General features: G+C 54.4%; 1 protein-coding gene across 2 annotated transcripts in view; it reads right to left on the bottom strand.

The window, feature by feature from the left end:
* The window catches only part of Rbm19 (RNA binding motif protein 19), an 85,335-nt gene that overhangs the window by 19,834 nt on the left and 40,193 nt on the right, over positions 1 to 25,308 (bottom strand). For both annotated transcript variants that reach the window (NM_001371959.1, XM_087578485.1), the window contains 1 exon segment: positions 4,894 to 4,999. In NM_001371959.1, coding sequence (NP_001358888.1) covers positions 4,894 to 4,999 — 106 coding nt within the window.

Genomic DNA, 25,308 nt, shown 5'->3' on the forward strand with positions numbered 1-25,308 from the left:
CAACTATTGGATATAGGTTCCAATACAGCAGGGAATCTTCAGCTGCCTCCCTGTCCTGTCCCTAGTACATGCACAACACCATCTGTTCTCTCAAGCTCTGCCACTTGGAAAGGGCAGTGTCACCAGCTTCCGCTGTGGGGCAGAGTCACCTGGGCTTGGGGGCACACATGTGGAACAGGAAGGCAGCTCTGACGTCATGGGCCACTCTAACCCTACTAGGCATGGCCTGGTTGGAAAAGGGGTGTTTCCTTGAGGTCATCCCCTGCAGACCCCACTATACTGACACCTTGAGACTGACTCCTCCTTGCACGCCACCATGCACGTGCTGCTGATCATCTGACAGATCACGTGCTGCAGGCTACCATTCAGCACTGAGCAGGGGTGCTGGGTGCCAGGTACCAGGGAGGGAAGCAGGAGGCTGGAGAAGCTCTGTCCTGCCCCTCGTCACCAATCCTACCACCCTAGATCCCGCGCAAGCTCTCTGCACCACACAGCACCTCCAGCCAGTGTGAGCTCAGGCCACGCATCCTGTCATTCACTCCCTGAGGGTCCACCCGCCGTGGTGAAGTGGGAAAGAGGAAGGAGACGCCTGCGACCCTACAATTAAAGCTGTGGTTGTTTATCACAGCAGAGCTCTGCCTGCCAACGCCAGCCGCCATCGCATCTCCGGCTGCCGGCTCCCCCCGAGTGTTTATTTAAGCCAACACATTGCTCTGCTAATTGGATAACATTCTATGTGAAAATAGGCCTTTTAAAACAACAGTGTCGGTGGCTAAAACAGCTGCAACCACAAAAGTATAAAGAAGCATCGCTCGGGAGGGAGAATTAAAGGCACCTCTTGTGGGGAACAATTAATATCCTGGTTTCCGGGTGTCTGTCTGCTCTTCCCCTCCTTCCTGTTCCTGGTGGCCCTTTCCCCCTTCCTCCAGGGCCAGCCTGGGCTAGGTAGGGAGAGGAAGGTGGAGCCTGAATGGAAGCACAATGTCTACTGGTAACAAATCCACCTGCCTAGGATTCCCCACTGCCTGTCCAGGTGAGTGAGGGGCAGGGAGGGGGCTGAAGGCTGGGGGAGCTCAGCAATGAAGAAGGCAGCTGCTTTTTTGGGGGGTCAGGGGCTTCTCCCAAGAGCTGTTTTTACGGGACCTCTTGGCCTCTCCATGTGTCTCTACCCGGGGAGCCCCTTTCCTGGGTAGCAGGAATGGGTGTGAGAGGTGGGTTTGGTTAGAGTGGGGGTCAGCACTTTGATAAGCCAATGCCTGACGGGAGGAGAAGCCCAGCCGTATGACGCTCAGCCAAGTCTGGTCTTTGAGCCATTTCTCCATCTGTCAAATAACCCTACACAAACACCTAGGGGACACTCAAAAGAAGTCCACAGGGTTGATCATTTCAGATGCCCCAGAGGAGGTACAGCCATGGTGACAGGACAGGGGAGCCCAGGGTGACCCCACAGGTAGGCAGGATGTGTGCTAGCCCAAGTCCCTGCCACACTAGTCTCCAGGTCGACAGACACTGGTTTCCCTCTTTTGTGAAGTGCTAGGCTCCCTGAGAACCCTGAGGTTGGGATGACACTGGCACCTCCAGCAGCACTGATATTCGCTGCTTAGAATATTAGAGCCATCAAACCTCTGAGACAGGAGAATTCACCTGCTCATCCATCCACTTCCCATGGGTAGGCAGGGCTCAGGTCACCAGTGCCTGTGACTGGGCAGGTAGACCAGTCCCTTTTTCCATTTGCCTGAGCAAGTCAGTGTCAACCAGGGGCAGGGCTCTGGGGCTGTGCAGATGGGCACAGGAGACGGGGAGAGGAGGAGAGGGGGAGAGGAGAAGAGGAGGAGGAGGAGAGGGGGAGAGGAGGAGGAGGAGAGGGGGAAAGGGGGAGAAGAGGAGAGGGAGAGAGGAGAAGAGGGAAGGAGGAGAGGAGAAGAGGGAGAGAGGAAGAGAAGAGGAGAGGAGGAGACGGGGAGAGGAGGAGAGGGGGAGAGGAGGTTTTGGGCTAATCTCCACTAATCATGGTGCATTTGCTGGGCTGGGACAGGCAACGTGCCTATAGTAGACATGTCACTTGTAAGGTGGTGCTCTCAGGAGCCCCTGCCTGCCATTGTTGGGTGCCTGGGATCTTCCATGTGGCCATCATGGAGCCTCCTGCTGGCTTCGCTCCCCAGCACTGTTACGTGCTTGACTCAGAAGGGGTCAGATGGGTCAGAGTACCTGAGAATGTGTGAGGGATGGGGTAAGGCCTGGGGAGAGAAACGAACTGTTCATTCCAGGATGAGGAGTGAGCACTTGTTCTGGGTCAGTGGGCCTGAGTGGGAGACTACATCTCTTATACCACAGGGCCAGGGCAAGAGCCGGAAACCAGGAGCTGAGGTGTGGCAGGGTGGGATGAAATGGGGGCTGGGACTGGATGTTGGCCCCTCTGACAGACATCGTCTCTGGCCTCAGTCTTCCACTGAGCAAGCAACCTCCTGCCTCAGCCCTAGTGGCTGTTGTACTATCTTCTATCCCTTTCCCTTCTATGTCTGAGAACGGCTTGGGGAGGCCTCCAAGTGTACAAGGTTGCAGGTGCCCAGTGACCACTGCTCTTTCTATGCATCAAGAGGGCAGAAGGTGCTCAAGAGGGCAGAGACTATTGAGGGCTCTTTCCAGCTTGGTTGGGCTCCACTCCTCCACTGCAGGGTAACCCCAAGCCCCACGCCATAGCTAGAGAACGGCTCCATGTTCAGAGTGTGTCCACACTGTGCAGGGCCCATGGATACACTGCAGGTGTAAAGAAGTCACACTGCCACTCTGGACACAACCCGGTTCTGCAGACAGACCAGGGGAGTGGAGGAGACAAACAGCTGCCCCAGGAAACGGCAAGAGCAAGGGAGATGTGGGGGATGGATCGCAGCTCACCGCCACTTCCATTCAGACGCGCTTCCTGGCACGGTGGGCAAAAAGAGCGCGAGTCCTGGCAAGGGGCGGGGGGAGGGCAGGGCAGCAGGAATGGAGAGGCCTGAAATAGTACCTGGAGAGTGGAGGGCACAGCCAGTCCCTCCCTGTCCTCAGCTGCCCTTTCTCTTCCAGGAGCCAAGAACAGAAAGGGATGGAGGGAGAAGCTGCCACTTCCATAAGTCACTGCTGAGGGGCTGACTTGGGACTAGGAGGGACATGGCATCTGGCCTGAGGACTGTGCTGGAGTGCAGAAGTGGCCCTGTGAGGCCCGAGGTTTGGGGAGGGCGAGTCACTTTTCCAAGGTCACACCAAGGGGAAGAAGTCACACTGGCTTCATAGATGGTGCGCGTAAGTCTGGGGTTGGCTTTGGTGAAAAGACCTTTTTCAGGGGCAGAGTTAGGCTCTACTCCCCAGGGCAGCCTTGTCTGGGGGTCTGGGTAGAAAACTGTCAGTGGTGGTCCTGCTACTCCCACCTTCCCTGTCCCGTCTGGGAACCCCAAAGCTCAGAACAGAGTGCACACACTGTCTCTCTCCACAGCCCCTTGGCGACAGGATGCCACAGGTGTGCACAGACCTGAGAGCCGAGGGACAGAGGCTCACAGGGTCCCTGGGTGATAGCAATGAGGGAATCAAGTTGTGTTGAACATCTGCCGTGTGCCAGGGAGCTGCCCACATAGGACTATCTGTCACAAAGCAGGAATGGGGGCATTACTGTCAACCCATTTCACAGATAAGGAAACTGAGGTACAGGACAAAGCTAGGGAAGTCCAAGCTGCCTTCAATGACAGTGTTTCTCTGGTTGCCAAGGCCTAGTGTTTACAGTGTGTTGTCCCTCTGTCACTGAGAGGTGACAACGGAAGGGCTGCCAGCTGAGGAGAGGGGACAAATGTCTAGGCACTTCAAGTGGGGGCAGGAAGATGTCCGTGGCTGCCATGTCCTGGGGGCTAGTGTCCTGTGCCTGTGGGATGCTCAGGCTGTCTACATAGTAGTCTTAAGCTGTCCCTTCTGCCCCATGCTGCTCCCCACCCTGGGGCCCCTTGGGGTGGAGGAGCCCTACCACTTGGCAGTAGTCCAGGACACTGTTTTTCAGGGAGGAAAGCAGAGGCAATGAGGGCTGTGGCTGCCGGGCAGCGCTCAGCAGGGGCACAGGATGGCCCAGCAGTCCTGCCCTGCACAACCTGGCCTTTGGAGCTTGGGGCTGTGAGAATGGTTTCTAGACTCAGCTGGCGAGGACTCAACATGGGCAGAATGAAAGCCTGGCTGTGCTGTCCTGGGCCTGACGTCAGAGCAGCGGCCTTGCTTCAGAGCCCAAGGGGAAGGGGGTAGGGTGTTATGGAAGTGTGGCAAGAGGGCTCAGTTGGTAGGGGGTGCTTGCCCAGTGATCTGGGTTTAATCCCCAGCACCTATGTGTGGGAGAGAATCTCTCCATTTGCACATGCATGCACACACTTATGCACACACACCAAACACACACACAGTAAGTGAGCAAAACTAACCACTGCCGACGGGCTGCTCTGATCTTTGCATAGCTTGAGCAAGATCTGCACATGTGCACGTGGGCTGCAGGGGTGGCCCTTGGTGTCACCAGCATAGAATGGAACTGGCCACAGTGGAGGGACGAGGAGGGAGCCAGGCCCCAGCCTGTGTACTTCCCATTCCTGCCTAGGCTGCTTCAAACAGGGCTGTCGATAAAGCCCAGCCCCGTGGCCATGTAGACTGGGGTCTTTTCCCTGTTACACAGCCGCCTGAGAATTAAGTCGACCTAAGCTCCTGCTCATGTATGACTGACACGTGCACACACCAACACATACTACCAGGCCCTCCAAGCCCCATACCCAGTGCTCTCCTCCAAGGAGGCTGGGTAAACCAGCAGCGTCAGGGAGAGAGCGGAAGGCACGAGCAGCGCCAGCTGCTCTTCCCAGTTCAGGGCTCCGTGCTTCTCCGGGGGACAGCGCTCACCTTTGCGTCCTGCTTGGTGATGAAGTCCACAAAGCCGAAGCCCCTGTGAGCGCCGGTCCCTGTCATCTTCTTTGGCAGGCGCACTGTCTTCAGTTCCCCGAAGGTGCTAGAGACAAAAGGCGGGCATCAAAGACTGAGGACCGAGGGCTTTGAGGGAGGACGAGAGGCTCCTGGACCCTGTGGGTTACCAGAGATTGCTGGTTGCAGGAACACCTACCACCCGGCTTGTTCATGTGGCTTCCCACTTCCCCACAGCCAGCCCTCGCTTCTCTGCAGGTGTGGCTTTCTTCTCCCTGTTGGCCACCACTGGGGGGAGGGAGGGCACCATCGGACTGGAGGTGCTGATGGGAAATTTTTGGTGTCTCTCCTGCCACCTGGGGGACACCTGGACACTTGTCCTTTCCCCATGAGATGAGTCCTGCGCAGGCTGCACCAGGCCAGGAATACCCCAGCCGGGACAAGGGGCTGATTGTAGGAATCAAGGTTCTGGATGCGCTGTCAGTGGGGTTCCCTGACCTTCCCCAGGCCAAGCCCAAGCTGACTAGCGCCAATCCATGGAGTTCTTCCTGTCAACCTAGAACCTGGAGTCTGGAGATGCCCCAGTACTCAGGGATCTGAAGACACACGACTCCTTCTGAGCTGCCCATACTCCACAAGCTTCCCTTTCGATAGACACCTGCTACACCAGTCAGGCAGTATTCTGGAGCAGAAAACCTGACCAGGAAACTGTGGCCTGGACCACCCTTGGGGTCGCCCCTCTCCTCTCCATTGAGTTAACCTTTGAAAGACTCTAGGACAAAGGGAATGAGTTTCCTCGGGTACCCTGGCCACACGCCCCTATCCCAATCTCTTTATAATGTCCATTTATCAGATATGTATGCGCACACCGCCACCGATGAATATTCAATGAGCTCAGCATCTGAAGAGAGGTGTCATTTTTATTTGAAAATCTACACTCTCTGGTGGCCACGGGGTCCACGCATCCGTACACAGTGGTTTGGGATGCTTCAAGGCCAAGGACCGATTGGGTAAAGAACACAGAGCAGGCCGTAAGCGCTTACCAAATGATATAAGTTAAATCTGGGGCGTTAACCTGCAGCCCTACCAGCATGAGCAGGCATCTGCTGGCCCCATTTCTGAAGGCAGGACTGTGTGTAAACGCAGCATTATGAAGTCTCAAAATGAATCGGCACGTCCGGCTCTCCCTGGCAGCTCCCCCTATCCCGACGCCTGTGCAGGCCTTGGGGAATGGAGCTGGCGACAAGGCAGGCTGGCCTCCCCAGGATGGGAGAGAGGCCTCAGGGAACCTGGCCAGATCCTTGGCTGAGAGGGAGCTCTTGGCTGATGTGGAGGGGGTCGGAGTCTGCGGGCCAGACGAGCAGCCTGGAGAGAAGACAGTCACACACCCAGCAAGGCCTGCTTCGCTCTGGCACTTAAAGGCCTGCACATCCCATGACACACGGCCTCGGGTCCTTCCCCCAGTCCCTATGAAGGTGGTGCTGACTGGAACGGGGTGATCTGGGGATGAACAGGCTCTCTCCCAGGCTGCTCCACAGAAACAGCTCGTTGGTCACCTGTGGGGATGTTGAGAGCCCAGGTCTGAGGGCTTTACATCTAATGTGGGAAGGCTAGATGGTGTGGGACCACCAGGCTGGTTGTCTGACAGAATAGAGGATGCCAACACCTGGCTCTCCAGACCCACTCACCTCATCTTCAGTACAAGTGTCACACTGTCCACAGTGAACCAACCAGAACTGCCCAGTGTCTGTCTGTCTGTCTGTCTCTCTCTCTCTCTCTCTCTCTGTGTGTGTGTGTGTGTGTGTGTGTGTGTGTTACTTCTAGTGGAAGAACCCACACTCGTCTTGCTTGTGGCTGTGCCTGGAGCCTGAGGCCCAATGACCACCCTGCACAGGCGCTGCTGGAACCACTTCCAGAATGAACAACAGCAGGAGACAGCCAGAAGGGGCAGGGACTATGAAAAGAAGCTAAGGAGTCCACCACCTAAGCCTTTCCACCCTGCTTTACAAATGAACCACCCTAGAGAAGCAGCCCTGTTCAGGGTGGGAAGCAGCAGGGGTTGAAGTCCCTTGCTTGGCCACAGGATGGTTCGAGCCTGTCCTGTTCCCCATAAAGACAGGCCACTTCTAGAAGTGGGGCTTCTTCCTCCTTCCCAAAATGTGGCTAAATCCAGGGTGAAGTAGGAGCCTGTGTGTATGTGCGTATGCATGGCACTGTGTGTGTGTGTGTATGCATGTGTGTGTGGCGTGTGATGTGGTGTCATATGTGTGTGATGTATATGTATATGGTGTATGTGTATATGTATATGGTGTGTGCATGTATGTATATGTGATGTTTGTGTGATGTATATGTATATGGTATATGTATACATGTATATGTGTGTGGTGTGTGGTGTGTGGTGTGTGTACGTGGCAACTGGTCCTACTGATCCACACAGGATCATGGGGGCAAGAGAGAGAGGACCATGTGCACTTTCTTTCTGCCTGGCTCTGTGTTGGGGTGGGGGAATAGGCACGGGTGACAGAGGAGAGGGAGAGGAAGACGGGTGGGGGAAGGCTGTTGAGGTTAATTCCTCCCCTCCACAGCGGGCTGTGAGCTGTGGATGCTCGGTGCATGGTAAGCAGCTGAGGGGCCGGAGGAAGCGAGGAAAATAATTAAAAGGTGGAGAAAGAAGCGGGTGAGGAGGCGGAAGGGGCCGTGCTGCTGTGGTCTGCGGACGTGCATCTGAGAGTGTGGTGAGGGAGCCATGACAGCCTCGAACCACCATGGAACTGGGGTGGGGATGGGAGCTGGGGGCCTTTGGGGGAGTCCACGACCTAGGCTTGGGACCTCTAGATGGACACCAGAAGCTCCTAAAGGCCCCAGGAGCTTAAGGGACATGATCCTGATAAAAAGGGTCTTCTCAGAACAGGGCAAAGAGCCAGGCTGAGGAGCAGCTGAAGGGTTGAGAGTTAGAGCTTAGGAAGAACCAACTTCCCAGTGTCTGTGGACACTTCTAGAAATGTAGCATGGCGGCTTTGGAACACTGTCACTGCCCACTGCTACTGTCACCCCGGCTACAAAGAAGCCCTCCCCCTGCCCCGGTCTCTGAGACCTGCCACCCCCAGATCTAACAAATCTGGCTGGGTCAATACTGCCACCACCTCTGGTTGAGAGATGAAAACCAAGGTGCAAAGGTGACAGATTCCGGTCTGAGGTGAGCTCCTGCCCTTGGTGCTCAGGAATGGGGCCGGCCACAGACAGGCCCGGGTGCTTGCACAATGAGGATCAGGGGAAGTCAACACCAAGGATGGCGGAGATCAAAGAATTCAGGCAAAAGAGAAGGTTGGGGGAGGGAAAAAAAAATCAATGAAGTACCTTTCGTTCCAAGGAGATAAGAGACATAAACACCAGCCATTATGAAGGTTCTTATCTGCTGCCCTGGTCTGTGAGGCCAGTTTTTAAAAGAGGCCTTTGAAGGGACTTCCACATGAACCCTGCCTCCTGGGAGCCAAGGCCATGGTCAGTGGGGAGAGGTTGGCTGGGGCCACCAGGGGCCAGGGAGGGAGGAGGAAACTGTGGCACCTAGGGATTCATCTGCAGCCCAGTACGCTGGGGGACGGAGCTGCACACACTCCCCACTGTGTAGATAATAGAAACCACAAAATAGCAATTACTGTATCAGAAGCTGTGAATAAAGAGGCCAGAGCGGGCTTTTAAACACAGCCCTCCTCCCCTCCCCCACACGCTCACACTTCCCTAACAAACTCACACCTCACTTTCCAATTATTTCCTTCACCCTGGGTTCACCAATTATGCCTCCCGCACCACGCCCCGCCTCCTCCACCAGGCTGCCGCCACCAGGATTGGCGGCAGGTTGGTGGGTTTTCAATGACAGCTGGAGACTGTGGTGGGCGGTGCTGGTTTCTTGAGGTGTGTGGGGTGGGAGGAGGCACCTATGGGCCAATCATTCTGCTCCGAGGTGTGTTTGCACACACAGGCAAGGTGTGTGCCCCATCCCCATACAGGCAACGTCCCCCAGCCCAGACTCAACTTACACAATCCTGGCCAAGGAGATGGGCTCAGGGGGAGGAAGGGAGAGGGAAGGGCCTTATGGGTAGGCTGGGAGGGGGACCTGTGTGCACCCCACCAAGGGTGTACCCTGATTCCAACCGTTTTTGAGGTTGAAGTCCTCACTGCTACTCGGAGCTCAGAGTTCCCAAGTGTGGAGTCACGTGGGACATCCATTCTCAGGTCCTTTCCCTACCCGCGCTCAAGGCATTGTTGAGGATGCCACCACCCAAGGGACCCAGAAAGCAGCACTGCAATACGAGGAAGGGGAAGGGTGGTTTTGTGACAGGGTAAACTGCAGGCATCTTCTCGAAAGTCCTTCAAACGTATGCCCAGTTCTATCTATCAAGCCACACATGCGCACTGCAAGCAGTGGCCAGTACTTTCAGTCCAGGGTGCTTTGCAGCATGCAAGGCCTGGACCACGGACTCACATGGCCCGTGACAGCAAGGCACTGCCGTCTCTGCTTTACAGGAGGAGACTCAGGCTGGTCCTCCTAGGTGACAAGGAGCGGGGCAGGGTTCATGATGGGGGTTGGTCCCCAGGCCTGCAGCTTGGCTAAGTGTCCACAGCTCAACCTCTCTACTACCAAGTAGGCAGAAGCCGTTGGAGCCATGCCCTGCTGGGAGAAGTGGCTGTTCTTTCTCATTCAACAAACAAGGGCCGAGAGACCAAGAGGTCTGATCTTTGCTACTCAGCTCCTATGATGCCACTCTAAGGGAGGGTGCAGATGACTCAAGGATGTGCAAACCGTTCCCATCGTGGCACAGGTGAGGCTGGCAGCTGCTGAGAGCGTCCCTGTCTGTCCCTAAGAGTCCTCATGTGGCTGAAAGTCTCACTGGGTAGCCAGAGCGTCAGGTGCCCTGTCACCAAGCGGCAAACCTGGCTCATGCACAGGGGTGGATGGACATCCAAACAGCCCACTTGCTGGAATGCATGGAAACCAGGCTTCCAGGATGGTGTGTCCAGTCTACCTTGTCTGATCTCTAGCTAGGCAAATAAACTAAAGGTCATAGCCACCCCACAGCAGATTCGGGGTCACCATCTGCCCTGGGTCTCACGTCTGCGTACCAGACCCACATTCTCAGTGTTGAGGGATGATCTTCACCTCTCTTGTCCAGTCAGCTCACCTCCTGTCCCTTCTTGACTTTTAAGGACCTATAGCCGCTTTCCCTTTGAGTCTGCACCAACTCCAGGGCCTTAGCATCACCTGGTCCCATTACTTAAAAGCCCTGAGCAGGAAGTCTCCTCACTCAACTCTGCTCTATTATCTTCACAGTCCAGACTCTGCCCCCGCCCCTAGTGCCCCTCTGCCTAAGCCACTGTGAAGACTGATACCATCTGAATAGCTTCTCTATCTTCCCTTCCTCAGCTAGACACAGAAAGCAGACTCTGACGTGGCGGGGTCATGACACTCAGCTGAGTCCAGTGAGCTGTGCCCGGCACTGAGGAACACCCTCACCTCTCTGTAGGTGCTGAACCAACATTGTGTGTTCTGAGTGTCAGCACAACCCACCCCCTGTCCACTTAGGCAGTCGCATGTTCAGGCAGAACATTTGGTCTCTTCGGATGATGCCCTTGATGTAAGGTGGCCCCTGAGTTATTCCAGGGACTCACCTCTACTCTGAGTCTGGTGACAAAGTCACAGCAGGAGAGAGGGGCTTGTCCCATACCTGTTGATGAAACTGTCCCCACGCAATGACCTTCTCAACTACTTCCTGCCTAGCAGGAAAGAGAGGAGGTGGTCCCTCCAAAGATGACCTGGGCCAGGAGAGACACCTCAGTGGGATGCGTCCACTCCCAGAACCACGGACAGGCAGGTGAGGGCAAGCAAGTGTGCTCACGTGAGGCAGTGCTGGGCCTGCTCCGCAGAAGGGATGGCCCAGGGTTGGCTAATGGAGTCTCTGCCTCTTTGTCCTCGCTGGCTCTTTAAGAGTGCCTTTTACACAGAGCCCTTCCAATTACTCTGCGCTTCGGCCTGGTGAGAGCCAATGTAAAAGGTTACCTGGCCGCCATCAGCCAACACTCCCTTTCATTTTTGTCTCTTGAAGGCTGAAAAATGGCCTGGTTTCCGAGCAAGCGAGAGGAGCGGAGGGCAGCGTTTAGCGTTTCTCAATAGCCTTTCACGGGGCCCTTGCCGGGCAAGCACGGTCTCTGCAGTTTCTAGATGAGAGATGGAGGGCTGAGTGGTTAAACGGAGTCTCTGAATCTAAGCCGGGGCTGAGCTCCAGGTGAGCTTAGAAGCTCCACAGAGGGGGTGCTGGAAGGCGGGCCCTGGCCTGACGGAGCCTCCACTGGTGACTGTGGGCAGGTTGTGCCCGGTTGTGCAGCTGGGCAGTGAGACAAGTTTACTAGTTCTGAGTGAAGAGCAGCCAGTGGCCAATGCTCCGCTCCACTAGGTCACTCACTGAACGAGCAGCCCCCATATTCCCCGAGAGACTGTCAGAGACGTGGGTCCTTCCCCACCTTTCTGAACCTATTGATGAATGAATGGGAGATTACACATGTCAGAGGCCATTCCGCCAGGAAAGGTAGGGTCCACTAGGCCCAGCCTTGGCCTCCATGTAGACATGCGTCTCTTCTACAAAAGGAGGCCGGTGGTCCAGAGTCTGAGAGACTAAAATGATGTCAACAAAGCAAAACATGGTGTTAACAGAGCATCATTAGATACCCTGGATGTCAGCGCTGCCCCCAAGTTTGAGTTCCAATCTGATTTGGTGCAGAGAATCCTGAAGAGCTGGCCCACCTTCTGAAGACAGTGGTTCCTGCCCCTCCCCAACACCTGGGCCTCATAGTAATTCATGTTCAGACAAGAGGGATTCTTGGCAACTCCAAGCTCCACGAAGTCACATAGGGCCTGCCGCAGCCACAGAGCCACCTATAGCCAATCCACGAACTGAGTTGCCCTCACTACCCTTTGAGCTTTAGAGCGAACTGTGATGTTCCAGGGAGGGCTGCATGGGTTTCCATCCTGTAGCTCTCACATGCACCGGGCAATCACCTCCCTGCGCCCTCTGAGCAGGCTGAGCTCTGCCGTGATGCCCACCAGGGGCTGGTGATGTTTCTGGTTGTTCTCTTGGGCAAAGAGGACTTGAGTTTTGAACCCAGAACCCAATTAGAAGCTGGCATGGAGGGATGGTTCTGTAATCTCAGCCCCGCAGAGGAGGAGACCAGCAGATCCCTGGACTCACTGCCCAGCCCCTCAGTGGGCCCCGTGTAAAAATGAAAGACTGTATCATGAAAGACTGAGGGAGACTCCAGAGGTTAACCTCTGACCACTACACACATGCACATGTATATGCTTAAAACATGTAAAGGATGCTGTAACTCCTAAACAGAAATGGACTCTTCCTCTGACCGTACCAAGCTATGTTTTGAGCCACAGAGGACATGGAGTGTACTCTTGAGTCTTGCCCCACACAATCCTTGGAAGCACTGAGTGGCAGGATGTGAGGCCTTCTAAAATGGGCAAAGCTATCAGGTGGTGAGGCAGGGCTCACATGGAGGCCCTGCATGGACTCACTTGCTGTGCACACTTCTTTTAAACCAGTGCTGTTTAAAACTGTCCTGCAGGGACCGAGCTGTTCTGCATAAAAGGTTAAGTCAGGGGCCTCTGTGTGTAAGCAGCCTGTGGCCAGTGTCTCAATACAGGCCAGCCCTTAGCACAGGGACACAGAGGGGATGTCTGGAGGGCAAACAGGATGCAGTTTTTCTCAAACTCATTTACCCATCAAGCCCTGCTTTGTTTTCTCTTTGCACAAATGAAAAAAAATTGACAGGACATGGTAGCACACCCCTACAATTCCAGATATTCGGGAAGCTGAAGAAGACCTCCCAGTTATAGGCTAGTCTTGGCTATAGGCTAGTCTGAGCTACTACTGAGTGAGTCTAAGGTCAGCTGGCATAATGTGGTAAGAAGTGATAAGAAGGCTGGGTATATAGCGCCTGAACATCTGAGCATGTGTGAGGCCCTGGGCTCCAATCACTGGTACCTCTGGGCAAAACACCAGGAGCATCTCTCAGGACACAGGTGCCACAGACACAGGATGCCGTGGTAGACGAGAGAGGGTCTCTAACCCACTGGCTCAGGCAGATGAGACTGGGGAAGGTCGGTCCTGATACTCAGGTGACAACTCTGGCGTCTCTCTGCAGAGGGTCCTGTTCTGATATGAAGAGTGTCTACGCCTCAGTGGGAGATCTGGAGTCACATCCCAGGCCTGCACCTGACGTTATGCTTCTGAGGCTCAGTGCATCTCTGTACCTCGAAGGGCTGTCTGTTGGGTGGTCCTGTGAGAAACTAAGCAGCGAAGGCTGTGGCTCCTATAGCCACATCCAGTAAAACGTCTGTGCTGGCACCAAGTGAGGCTCCCTGGGAACCAGGAGTGCCCAGCGGGGCCAAGACAGCAGATGGCGCTTAGTCATTCCTGACACTCTGACACGGGCAGGTCTGCATCTTGGCATATGTCCCACCAATGTTAAAAGACACTGTGAACAAGTTACCATGAAGGTGGCCCAGCACCTCTGCTTTTCCTGAGCCACACGAGTCCATCCAGACCCCAGGTCCCTCTGAGGGACGGGAAGAAACCCTCGCTAGCCCAGGGTATACATTCAGCCAGTCCCGCCCTCCACCCGGTGCAGTAATGGAACACACGGGCCCTCTCCCCCTCTGGTCTTCAACTGCCTGGAGAACGGCTAATCCCATTACGAGAAAATAAAGTGGATAATTTAGGTTAATGAAATCGTTACAAGCATGCGGCGGCCAGAGGTGGACGCCCAGAGCCAGTTCAACACCCTCCATTGTCATTATCCACAAGACAGGAAGGGACAGAAAGGGAGGACAGACGTTTAAAGTGACAGCAAGGGGGGAAGGAGGAGGAGGAGGAGGAAGAGGAGGAGGAAGAAGAAGAGGAGGAGGAGGAAGAAGAGGAGGGGGAGGGGGAGGAGGAGGAGATGACAAGGAGACCAGGTCTTCCTTACTGCCTGAAACCAGCAAGGTTTTGCTTTTCCTTTGTTTTGTTTCGACTGTTATTTCTACCCCACCTAGAGAAACCTGAGATCCAGGCGTTCCAGATGTGTGCACTGCTTTGTGGGACCGGCTCTACGCGGCTGCTCCGCCATCTCTCATCCTGCTTGGTAGGAATGGAATAGCCCTGAGGTATGAGCGCACCATTGCTGAGGCAGGTGAGAGTACGCCCCACAGAGGATGCTCGACAGCCAGGCACCTCCATCGCCAACATCTGGCAGTGAGGAAGGAGCAAAGGCCTGGCCGAGGTGCAGCTACTTGGTGCTGCCTTCTCTACGGGGTACAAAGCGACCTACTCCAAGACTCAGAAAGGTCTCTATGGCTTCCTGACATTGTCTGTGAAAAGAATTCTCATGGACCTCCCCCCATCCCAGGGTGCAGAACCTCTAGAGAACACAATGGCTCTGAACCAGGACACCAGAGACTTGCAAGGAAAGGGCAGAGAGAAGGACACCACGTGCCACCACTATGGCCTGACTCCCATAGTTGCACAGGGTGGCAGCCTTCCTTCATCTAGAACCCAGAGTCTCTAGAAGGAGGGACAGATGCCCAGTTGGACCCTCCTCCCCTCCTTCCTTTTCCCAGAGTGGCTGACAAGGGCATAGGGTTAACCGTGGCAGATTCCAAAAGGCTTTAGGACGTGACAGCTGGCAACCACTGCTACAGTAGGATGCACACATTTTCTCTAAAGGTCGGATAACTGGCTTTGGCGTTGTGACTACTCGGCTCTCCCTGTACCTGGAAAGCAGCCAGTGGATAGACTTGGCTGGCTGTTAATAAAACTTTATTAAAACATTGGAAAAACATGGCCGAGAGTGGCTGTGTGGTACGGAGATGGTGGTTGCACTGCACAACCTAGATATTCCAGGGATGTGAGGGGAGGGGACAGGTTGGAGTACAGGTCAGTCTCTCCTGAAGGCTGAGACTGAGGAAACCTCTTCTCCTCCTGAGCCTTGAGTGAGAAGCTGAACTGGGCATGCCTGCAGGAGTGCTAACCCCTGAACCCCCACCCTACCCTTTCCCCACCCCCGCCAGCTTGCTACTTATATGGAGACTTTCTGAGCAAACACAAGACCTTTAACCCTGGTCACTAGACAGCTACGGCAACAGAGTGCAGGGTGGGCTATGACCTCAGGGTGGCCTCTGAGAGCATGGCTGGCATCCGTTGGTCTCCAGCTCAGTTCTCTTCCTCAGAGTTCTGACTGCACTCTAGGAAGCCTCCCTTCTATTCACTGATGCTGTGTCTCCCTGGATGCTGACGGCTGGACAGCACCAATAGCCCCTGGCACCTCCTGTAGAAAGCATATGCTGACTGCTGAGTGAGCCACACGTTAGCATATGCTTGGCTTTTCCCAGCTTCTCTGTTTTGTGAGTCTTCCTCACACCATCATGACCAGGGTGACCCTCTGGGACAGCCATGGTGATACTACCTGAGGTCTTGCTGGAAGTCTCAGACTTTCTACTTTGCCTCACGAAGCACCCCTGCCCCCAACTCTAAACACAGTTGCTACATTGTGCCCTTGAACAGCTCCTGGGTATCTAGCAGGGGGTGGGGTGGGAGTGGGGGAATGATACCCTGGAGAGCTCCCAGGCCAAGAAGGAAGCGGAAGAAAAGGAGTGAACTGCTCTGGAGGACAGCATAGAGGATCTCTGGCCTTCTGGACACTTCTGACAACTGACACTAGGGGAAATGCTCCAGAACCCCAGCCCACGACACTGCAAGGCTGCAGAACTACATCCACGGCACCAGAAGGCTCCCAAACACAGCCCTGCTCAGGGTTGTGAGGAAGCCTTGGAAGTCTGGGGAATACCAGACTGGCAGCTGGTGACCACTTTTGCAGACCAGTAGGATTCAGCCTGCAATGTGCTCCTTCAGTATCTGAAGAAGCATCCAGCAACAGCCAAGCCCGAGGCCAGAGTGGAGATGCCACTGCAGGCGCTGACAGAGGCAGTATCTGGAGAGCAAGCTGGAAGGAAGGCCTTGGAGGCTTCCCAGAGGCCTGGGCGATGACGGGTAAGGAAGACAGCGGGTGAGGGAGACGGCAGGCAGGGAGCGGCACTGATTCATGCCACTACAGCTGCCAGCACGCGGGGAGGGCAACTCGCCCAGGCTGAGACAACTGTTATTTTTAAAAGTCTGGAAAAAAAAACAATAATAAACAACGGTGTGCGTGACAGCTAGTGAGTTTCAAGAGAGGGGGGAAGGAAGCAGGAGATGAATCTGTGAGCTGTGCCATTTATTTGGGACCAAACAAACCAACACAGGACTCCATTCAATCCCACAGGGAAAGTGGAGGGAGTGACTATGTGGTCCAACAGTTGCTGAGAGCCAAGGGACCTGGGCAGAGATGGGCAAGCCAACAGAGGGCCATCCCCCAGCAGGCGGGTACGTGGGGCAAAAGGAAGCAACGATTAAAAAAATCCAACGAGGTCCAGGCAGGACTGAGTGTGAGAAACTGGGGAGTCAAGAGAGAAGGGGGAGGAAGGCCTTGTGACCATTAGTGTTCACCTCGCCAGTGGGTTAACAGCACTTTTCTCAGAGGGGGCAAGGTGGGGAAGAGGCTATGGCGGAGGAGAGGCACAGAGTAGAGATGTGCTAGGCTCCAGGACAGTAGTACGCTGGGCAGGGGGTGCCTGCATTCCCCTCCCATTCCATTTGGGAGAATTTAAAGTGTGGCCACAGCTGGCGATGACAGGATTCTGTCTGTGGTGACATGTGCCTTGTTGGGGACTGGGGGTGGGGCGTGCTGTCAGAGGGACAGAACTGAAGCTTTCCACACCCTCTTAGGGCGGGATGAGACAATTCAGACCAGACTTGGTTTCTCTGGCAGGACTGGAGCTCCCATGAGACAGAAGTTCTGTGTGGACCAGATGTGGTGCTGGCAACTGCTCTGAAGAGTGCTATTCCAAGAGCGGCTTTCAAGACAGGCTTGGACGGGAGGGTCTGGCCTAACTCCGAGGCGGGTGGGGCCTGCCTCTACACAATCCCCACTCTGTTAACTTTGGCACACAGCAAGCAGTGAAGCAGATGAACTCATGAACAAATGGTTGAAGGGACAGCTAGCTCTCCCCAGCATGTGGGAGGCCGAGGCAAGACTGCTGAATCTGAGACAAACCTGGGATACTCAGTCTGACCACTCCACAAAACAAAACAATTTGCAAAGGCTGTATGTTCTTAGAACCAGTGACGGTACTGGGGCAATGCGTGGACACCAGAAACCCACTTTGTAGCAGAAGGGGCAAGGAACTTGTCCCACCTACCCAAGCAACGAAACTGGACAATGAACCACAGTGATATCCCGGTACCCACTGCCTGCCTCGCCTTTCCAACTCAGAGCATGAAGGCCCGGGCTGTGGGGCTGGTGAGGGGGCTCAGAGAGGCAAAGCAAAGGCTTGGGGAGCAAGCCTGAGAAGCGAGTTCAATCCCTAGAACCCACAGAGATGGGAGAGAATCAACTCCTGTGGTGGTCCTCTGACATCCACACTGTGGCACACCACTCTGTGCCCCTCCCATGCATGAATGTGCACATGCATACACACATGCATGAACGCGCACACGCACGCACACACACACACACACACACACACACACACACACACACACACACACACACACACTCAATATGCTTCTTGGTACCCTAAGGAACAGACCTGCTCTTCCTGTGTCTCAAGTCCTCGCAGATTAAGTCTCAGCTAAGCCACACGTTAAGGTCTGACCTACGACATGAACATGAACCTGACCAGAACCCTGGGGTGCTCCCCTAATGGCTGGGGTGAAACCTGTGCCTCTGAGAGTCTGTGTGGCACACACCAGTGACCTCACTGTACCTGCACACCTGTGGCTGGGGCATGAAGGACATCCGGCCACACAGGCTAGCTGGGACAGTAGCAGTGGCAGCTGATCTCAAGGACCGCCACCCTAGGGAGGAGAGGTTGGTTCTCCCTGTAACCACAGGGGGTTAGGTTAAGTTAGGAGCCTGCTGGGAACCAGGCATGTGGCCGGGGCCTCGGGAGGCCCAGGAAGACAGCAGAAGCAGCTGTCCGTCTTCCCCTAGCCAGGACTCTTGTTTGAAATGACGGGGAAGGAGGTGAAAGCTGGTTGGCTCCTTCATCTGGGGCTGGCAGGCTGTGGGTCTCAGGTCAGATCTGATCTCCCAGGGACATCCCTATGTCGCTCGAGGCTGAGTGCACGTGACAGGGATTATGGGATTGACAACATGGAAACTTTACTCTGGCCCCCCCTGCTCCACCCAGAGGCATGGTTTGGACACGGTCCCCTTGAAGCCCAGGTGTCTCTCTCCCCTCCTTGGCATCATTTGTTTTCCTTAATCAGGTACTTATGAGGCCTGATGAGAGGCCAGGGAAGACCCAGTCAACCTGTAATTAGGGAGGTTTGCAGCAAGCCTCATTAGACCTCCCAGCCTTGCCGCCTTCCAGCGTCACCTGAGGGGCCTTAATGAGGATGCTCTGTGGTGCGGTACTAAGCGGGGTAAACTGGTATCATCTCTGGCGGACAGCTCAGCTTTACTCTGTAGTGACCAGAAGGGAGGCAAGTGGGCTTCCCTGCTCCACAACACACAGAGCACAGGGGTGGAAGGCAGGCATGGGGGTAGGTGGAGGGCCACTCCCCATGGGGACCTCATTGCAGTGAGGGAAAAGCCAGGTGCCAGAGAGCTTAAAACAAAAACAGGAACAAGGCTGCAGGGGAACTAGGGGTGTGGCCCAGTGACAGTGTCCTTGCCTGGCATCCCCCAGTGACGGGCTGGAGTGTGGCTCAGAGGCAGAGTGTTTGCCTAGCACTCCAGGACTCTGGGTCCAGCCTCAGCACCACCAAAACCAAGAGTCATTTGTATTTGAAAAGAAGCAATACAAACAATGTCATAGCAGAGACCCCTACAGGCAGAAAGACAGATGGCTCATTCTCTGGCCCAGTCATATTTAGTGACATGGATCTGGGACAGAGTCACTTGTGCCAGAGCACCTGGTATTCTGCCAGCCTTGTCTTTGCAGGTATAAGGCCAAGGCCACTCTGAGGGAGACTTTGCCTACTCAGCAAACCACACTTCCAGGCGCCCACACCCCGCCTGCCAGCCAGCTGTGACTATAGGTTTCACTGTCCCAAACAACGCTGAGGTCCTCATAGCCCTACCACATAATCAGTCACTCAAGAAACTGATAAAGGTACAAATCAGCAAAGACTGGACCCCTCCTCCACCTTGCACATAATAACACGGGAGCTGTGAATATCACAAATGTCACTCAGTCTGTAGGCACCAGTGAGCCAACCACTCACTGGCTGATCACTGGGGATCTATATGGGTACCCCAAATATGGTACTCCAAAGGTCCCATTCTTCTCCCAACTTGTTACACATACGACACATGCACGTGCATGTGCACGTGCACGTATACACACACACACACACACACACACACACACACACACACACGCACGGCTTGTCCTGATAGGGTGCTGATCTAATCAGTTTGTGGGGGCAGGAGGGGCGGGAGCTCTTGTCCTGGGGCCCCCCACCTCCCAGATAATGACTTCTTTTCAGCAAGTTTCTTGCTGCTGTGGCCGCAGAGACAAGTGGCAGAAGCTGAGATGGGGACAGTTGCCATGATACGCGCTGTGGTAATTTAGCCTCAGAGCTTCGGCTCCTGTGGAATAATTTAACGATCTGGCGGGGAGGGAGGGAGGGAGGACAGGGGTTATGTGGCTTCATATCCCTACCTCCAAAAAAAATAATCTAAGTCCCAGAGCCAGAGGAGGTGCATGGCTGAGGGGAGGTGGGGGTGCCTTCCCCCATGTCTATAGGAGGAAGACAACGGGTGAGTTAGAAAGACTTCAGGGACAGCGTCTTCCTTCCCATCCAGAGCCTGGAGCGTCTTTTCCTAAGGGGACAGGTGCTGGGAGGCTGGCCCCTCTTCCTTCCTGTGATCTCCTGTGACCTCCATTGTCAAATGGACTGGATTTGGAATCTCCCAGGAGATAGATACCTTTGGATGTGTTTGTGAGGGTGTTTCTAGAAAGGTTCAACTGAGGTGGGAAGGCCCACCCCAAATATGGGTGGCCCCCATCCGCAGGCTGGGGTCCTGGCCTGAACAAAAAGAGGGCGGGGAGTCAGTGAACTGGGCCCTCGCATTCCCTTCTGTCTCCATGCTCCAGGCTGTGAGCACAGAGCCCCATCCTTTCCTCACCCTGCTGCCCACTACACTGACAGCAGCTTCTACAGGCAAACAGGTCCTTTCTCCACAAATGACCTTCTCTTGGGTAGTGGTCTCAGCTCCAAGGAAAGTTAATTGATACATGGGAAAGACAGGCCATCGTCCCTAGACAGTGCTGGCCCACAGATTGCCCAGAGGCCCCACCCCCCAGGCCACCAAAGTGAGCTTACTGAGGCAGACTGTGGCCAGTATGTTGGGCCCTGAGCATCTCAGACCTAGGGTTAGGGGTGGCCAGGACAGGTTGGAGGGCGAGGGAGGGTCAGGGTCAGCCAGCTTTGCTGCTGAAGTGTACCAGGCCTCAGCACCAGACAGAGAACAAACAGCACAGTCTCAGGCTGCTTCTGTCAGCCACCTCCATCTACAGTACCTGAGCCACGCTGGTTCCAGTCCACCGTGATGTTCCTTTCAAAGGGAGGAAACAGGCTCTCCAAGGCACCCACCCACCCAAGGCCAAAGCTGTGCTCAGTGACAGGCTGGTATCCAATTGGCCTAATTTGTTCCCAGGCCTTCAGCCACACGCCCCTCAAATCTTTACAAAATAGGGACTCTACACAGGCCCAGGTTCCGAGAGGCTGCAGTGGGATTTGAACTCAGATCAAGAGGATAACCACAGAGCAAGTGGCTGGTGCATGTCACAACTGTTTCAGCTATGGGAAACAAGGTTTCCTAATTTACAGCCACCTCAGCTGAGGATGAGGGGCAACATGGGCTCTGCCTGGTCAGGATATAATTTCCTCATCTGACAGTGTTTTACATTCAGGTTACAGAGCAAGCACAACGTGGCGTTGGAATGGCCTGATTTTGATAACTGTACCAAATAATGGTCTTTAAGACATCCCGTTTTCATAAGAAAGATCTCTTTAGTAACTTAAGGGGGGAGAGGCAGGGATGAAGTTCACCCCCATGCCTTAGAACTTCTGCCTCAGTGGGTCAGAAAAACTAACATAGCTATTGCATGAGCAGAGAGTAGACCGAACACGAAGTTTTATAATATTGTTGCTTATCTATTCTGAAAAAAACAAAAAACAAAAAACAAAAAACAAAAAAAACAGACAGGCAGCATGCCCCACCCCCAACCTCTCAAATCTACACCTTCAGCTTTATCACCTGCTCCAGTGACAGAGCCAGGATCCAGTGGCGGAGCCAGGCACCTACGATCAAGTCTCCTCGAAAGACTAAGAAAACAAAAGGTAAGGCCTTGAGGCTGTGACTGGGTCTGTCTCCTGTACTAGGCAGACACAGACTGGCTCTGGGCAGTGGTGCAGCACTACTGGCTGGGACAGAACACAGAGCTTTCATCAGCAATTGTCCCTTATCCTTGATGAAGGGCAGACACCTCTCTCCCTGGTGGACACCTGACAGGGCTTCAGGACACCAAGGGGCTTCAGGGATCTGATTTTCACACTGGTGGCTCAAACGATAATTTCAAAAGGATGGGGTGGGGGAACCCCAGTCCACCCATCTTTGCTGTTTGTTTTCCCTTAAGCCCCTGATGTACCCCTATGAGTGCACAAGCAATGGCGTAGAAATGGCCCATCTATGGTAGAAGGCAAGGGTGGCCCAGGGCAGCCAAGGAGGCTCCTCTGAGGTGATGGCCCAGCATTGCAGCTCACGAGCTGAACGAGAGAGGGGTGGGGTGGGGTGGGGTGTTCGAATTCAGGGAAGACAGTCCCAAGCCCAAGGTGGAATGATTCTAGCACTGGGTGGCAACAAGGTCCCAGGTGGGTGTCGGCAACACGGGCAGAGAGGGTCTGAATTCACACTGCCCAAGGACAGTGATCCTCTAATAGGAAAACACAGTCTTCAGAGATGTCACCCATGTCCCCACCATTCGCCAGATTAGGGGTGGCCAGAGCAGACATAGCAGGCTTGTTGTCTGTCTCTACACAGCTCCAGTTTTTACACTGTGGAATGGTTGGGGGGAAAAAGAACTCTCACAAGAACATGGTGTGCCAAAGGAAAAAGGTTTGACTTCCCAGAGGAAAACACTGCAATAGCTGTACCCCGTTCCTCCCGGTCCCCAGGCTTTTGAGCTGTGACTGCTGTTACCACCTGCCCTTTACAGGAAAAGCCAGCCAGTCACTGCGCTGGACAAACCCTGTTACCCTTGCAGTGCCCGGGAGTCACCAGGTGGAAGGGATTGGGAGTTAGCTTTCTGGTGCTTAAACCGTGGGATGCGACATGAACATCTGGACGGTATACAAGGGAAGGTAGAGAGCTGGGGCTGGAGGAGGGACGGAGAGGAAGAGTGGAGGTGATGTGAGCAGAAAGTGACTTTACTGGACTGAACTCTATTGCTATTTGTAAAAAGCCTGCAGAATTCACAGACCCTGAGACGACACAGTGTGGCCCATCTGTTTAGTGATGGAACGCAATCCCCAAGAAGCGACATCAAAGAGTATTTGATTCTGCCTTGCCTCAATTCGTAGTTTTCAGCTCAAATCTACTCTGTTTTTTCAATCCTGACTTTGTTTTTAGGGGTGCCCAGGGTGGACCTGGGGCCTCACAGGAACACTCGATGCTGGACGACCCCACAGCTCTTTACATGCTGAGATGGCGTCTCCCTAGGCTTCGCAGGCAGGTCTTGAGCTGGGGTTGCCTCAGCCTTTTAAGTAGTTGGCTTGTGCTATTAGGACTGGCTTTCCATTTTTGTTTGACATAAGACCTTGTGGCTATAGCCTGGTTTTAGGTTACATCTCCACGGCTGGGTCTAAGGTGCAGGGCCTTAAGCAGGCTTACGGCTGTCCCCTTGGATTTAGGCTCCTCCTAGGCACAACAGTGCTCTTCTCCTTACTGTATCTTTGCCAAGCTCCTTTTCACTGTCTCCCCCTCCCCCCTCCTCTTCCTCCTCCTCCTCTTCTTTCACTCCCTCCTACCCCTCCCTTCCATCCTCCCTCCATGAGGGCTCTGCTTTTTTGCTGCAGGCTTGGGGTTTCATTTTGTGCTCCTGTCTTCCCCTCTGTAAGGACTAGCAATAGCGAGGACGTAACTGAAAGACGAGGTTCTAGTGGGTGGCATTGCCCCCGAGGGCCTGTGGGCACCCATGGGGCTTGTCTAGGCAGCCTTGATGACTATCAACACTACTGGCAAGTCTTGGGTAGGCACCCACTCATGCAGAATACCCCTTAGGCACACAACAAGTTGTCTCTCCACTCCAAGCCCACCTCTATTAATCCATTGCTGTCCGTCCACCCCCCCCCCCCCCCCCGCAAATAACACCACAGGCCTCCAACCTCATGCATCCCACACTCTGGAGGATGCGCAGCACTGTGGCTTCTACTCACAGTAAGCACTGTCGGAGCCATGACAACACCAACGGTTCTGGACACTGCTAAATGTCACATTTTGAGACCACAGCTTTCAGCTCTATGGTATCGACAGCCCATGAAGAGGCAGCACCAGGCCCAGCTGCAGAAGGTGAAACCTGGAGGAAGGGAAGCTCGGCCCCCGTGGGGGAGTCTGAGTGGGGTTGGGGATTTGGGGAAGGAAAAAGGACAACACATGGTCCCATCGTCTGGCTCGCTGAGATTACATTCTTTTGCAGCGCTCTGCCTGGAGCACGGCCCCCACGGGTCCTCAATGCAAGGCAGAGTGTGCCTGCCTCTCCGCACCACACATCTGCCTTCTGGTACTTGCTGACTTTTTTCCCCCAAGCCTATAAACAAAACAAACCCAACGACCAAACAAACAAGGAATTTTCAACTGCTTGGGTAAAAGGCAGCGAATGCGAAGCGTTATTTATTCCCTGCCTGGGTGCACAGAGCCTGGAAAGACACATGCATGGTGCAATTCCCTACCAGAGAGGGAGAGAAGCCTGAGAGATGCGAAACTGCACACATTCCACCCAGCTTCAGCTAAGCATCGAGGGAGATGAGGAGGCTGTCTGGTGGACCGACAGGCCTCTCTTACCACAGGATCTCCTTTTTTCTAGGCTCCCTGACTCCCAGATGTAGGGTTTCTGGTCACCTCCAGTTTGACCGGCTTGCAGCCCTGGCAGCTGGAAGCCAGGAGTGGAAACCTCGCTAACTCAATCAATGCACTCTGACAAGCCTAAATGGTTGTTTGGAAGGGGCCTCTCTCATCCACCTCCCTTGTTGCCCCAAACCTCAAATACAATAAATTAAATAAAACATGAGATACAATCGGGGCCTTTTTGGCTGCTGTTTCTAGTGGGAGTCAGAAACATGTTAATGAAGCCTGCGTTTTCCCTCCTCCTTTTGATGTTTGCTCTCCCTCCTCCCCTGCCTCTCCTGGTGGGTGGGTGGAGGGGGGCTGGGGTATTATTCAGCGCACTGCCATAGGTGTCTTCAGCCAATCGCAGGCGATGGCAGCCGCTTGCACCTTGCTGACAGCTGCTGTCAAAATACTCTCTCAACCAGCAGCTCGATAATAACTCGAAAATGAGATACAAATGAGTGATTCCTTGCGTGTGACTGCGCTGACGATCCTGCAGCCCACTGGTCCTTGCTGTGGTCGGGGGACACTACAGGGCAGCTCTGGCCTCTGAAGGGAGGCTGGCAGAAAAAACAGAAGCCAAGTAAGTAGCCAGCCAGCCCTGGATGTATGTCTGGGGAAGATGCTCTGACCCCTGAAAGGGTCTTGAGAATTGGTCAAAACCCCCTTATGATGGGATGCTACTTGCCCCTGCCCCTCTCAGATATACTTTATATATGGCCAGAATCTTCCAGGGTAAGGAATCAGGAGGTACTTTTTACCTACTACATGGACCCCACAGCTGCTTCCCAGGGAAGAGTATTCCTCACCTGCCTCCTCTGCCACCCACAGCCAGGCTCTCCTGTTTCTCCTTCAATGATGCCAGTCCCTCACACCTTGATAAGAAAGGCCCAGATGGGCCCTGGGAGGAGCAAGTGGGCACACAGTCAGTCCTTTTCCATGCATGGTTCCAAGGGATAGGCAGGGCTCCCAGCTCCGGGCAGCAGGCCCTGGGGGTAGGATGGATAACTCCTCCCCAAGGCCAGGGCTGGCTGCCACTGGGGAGACCCTCTACTTGTCATGGACAGGGATGGAGGAGGGTACAAGGAGCCTCTGAAAATGGTTTAAAAAGAAACAGTACATTGATGATGCTTCTCTCCTTCT

Source organism: Rattus norvegicus, chromosome 12 (genome assembly GCF_021556685.1).
Source record: "Rattus norvegicus strain SHRSP/BbbUtx chromosome 12, alternate assembly SHRSP_T2T, whole genome shotgun sequence".
Taxonomy (NCBI): domain Eukaryota; kingdom Metazoa; phylum Chordata; class Mammalia; order Rodentia; family Muridae; genus Rattus; species Rattus norvegicus.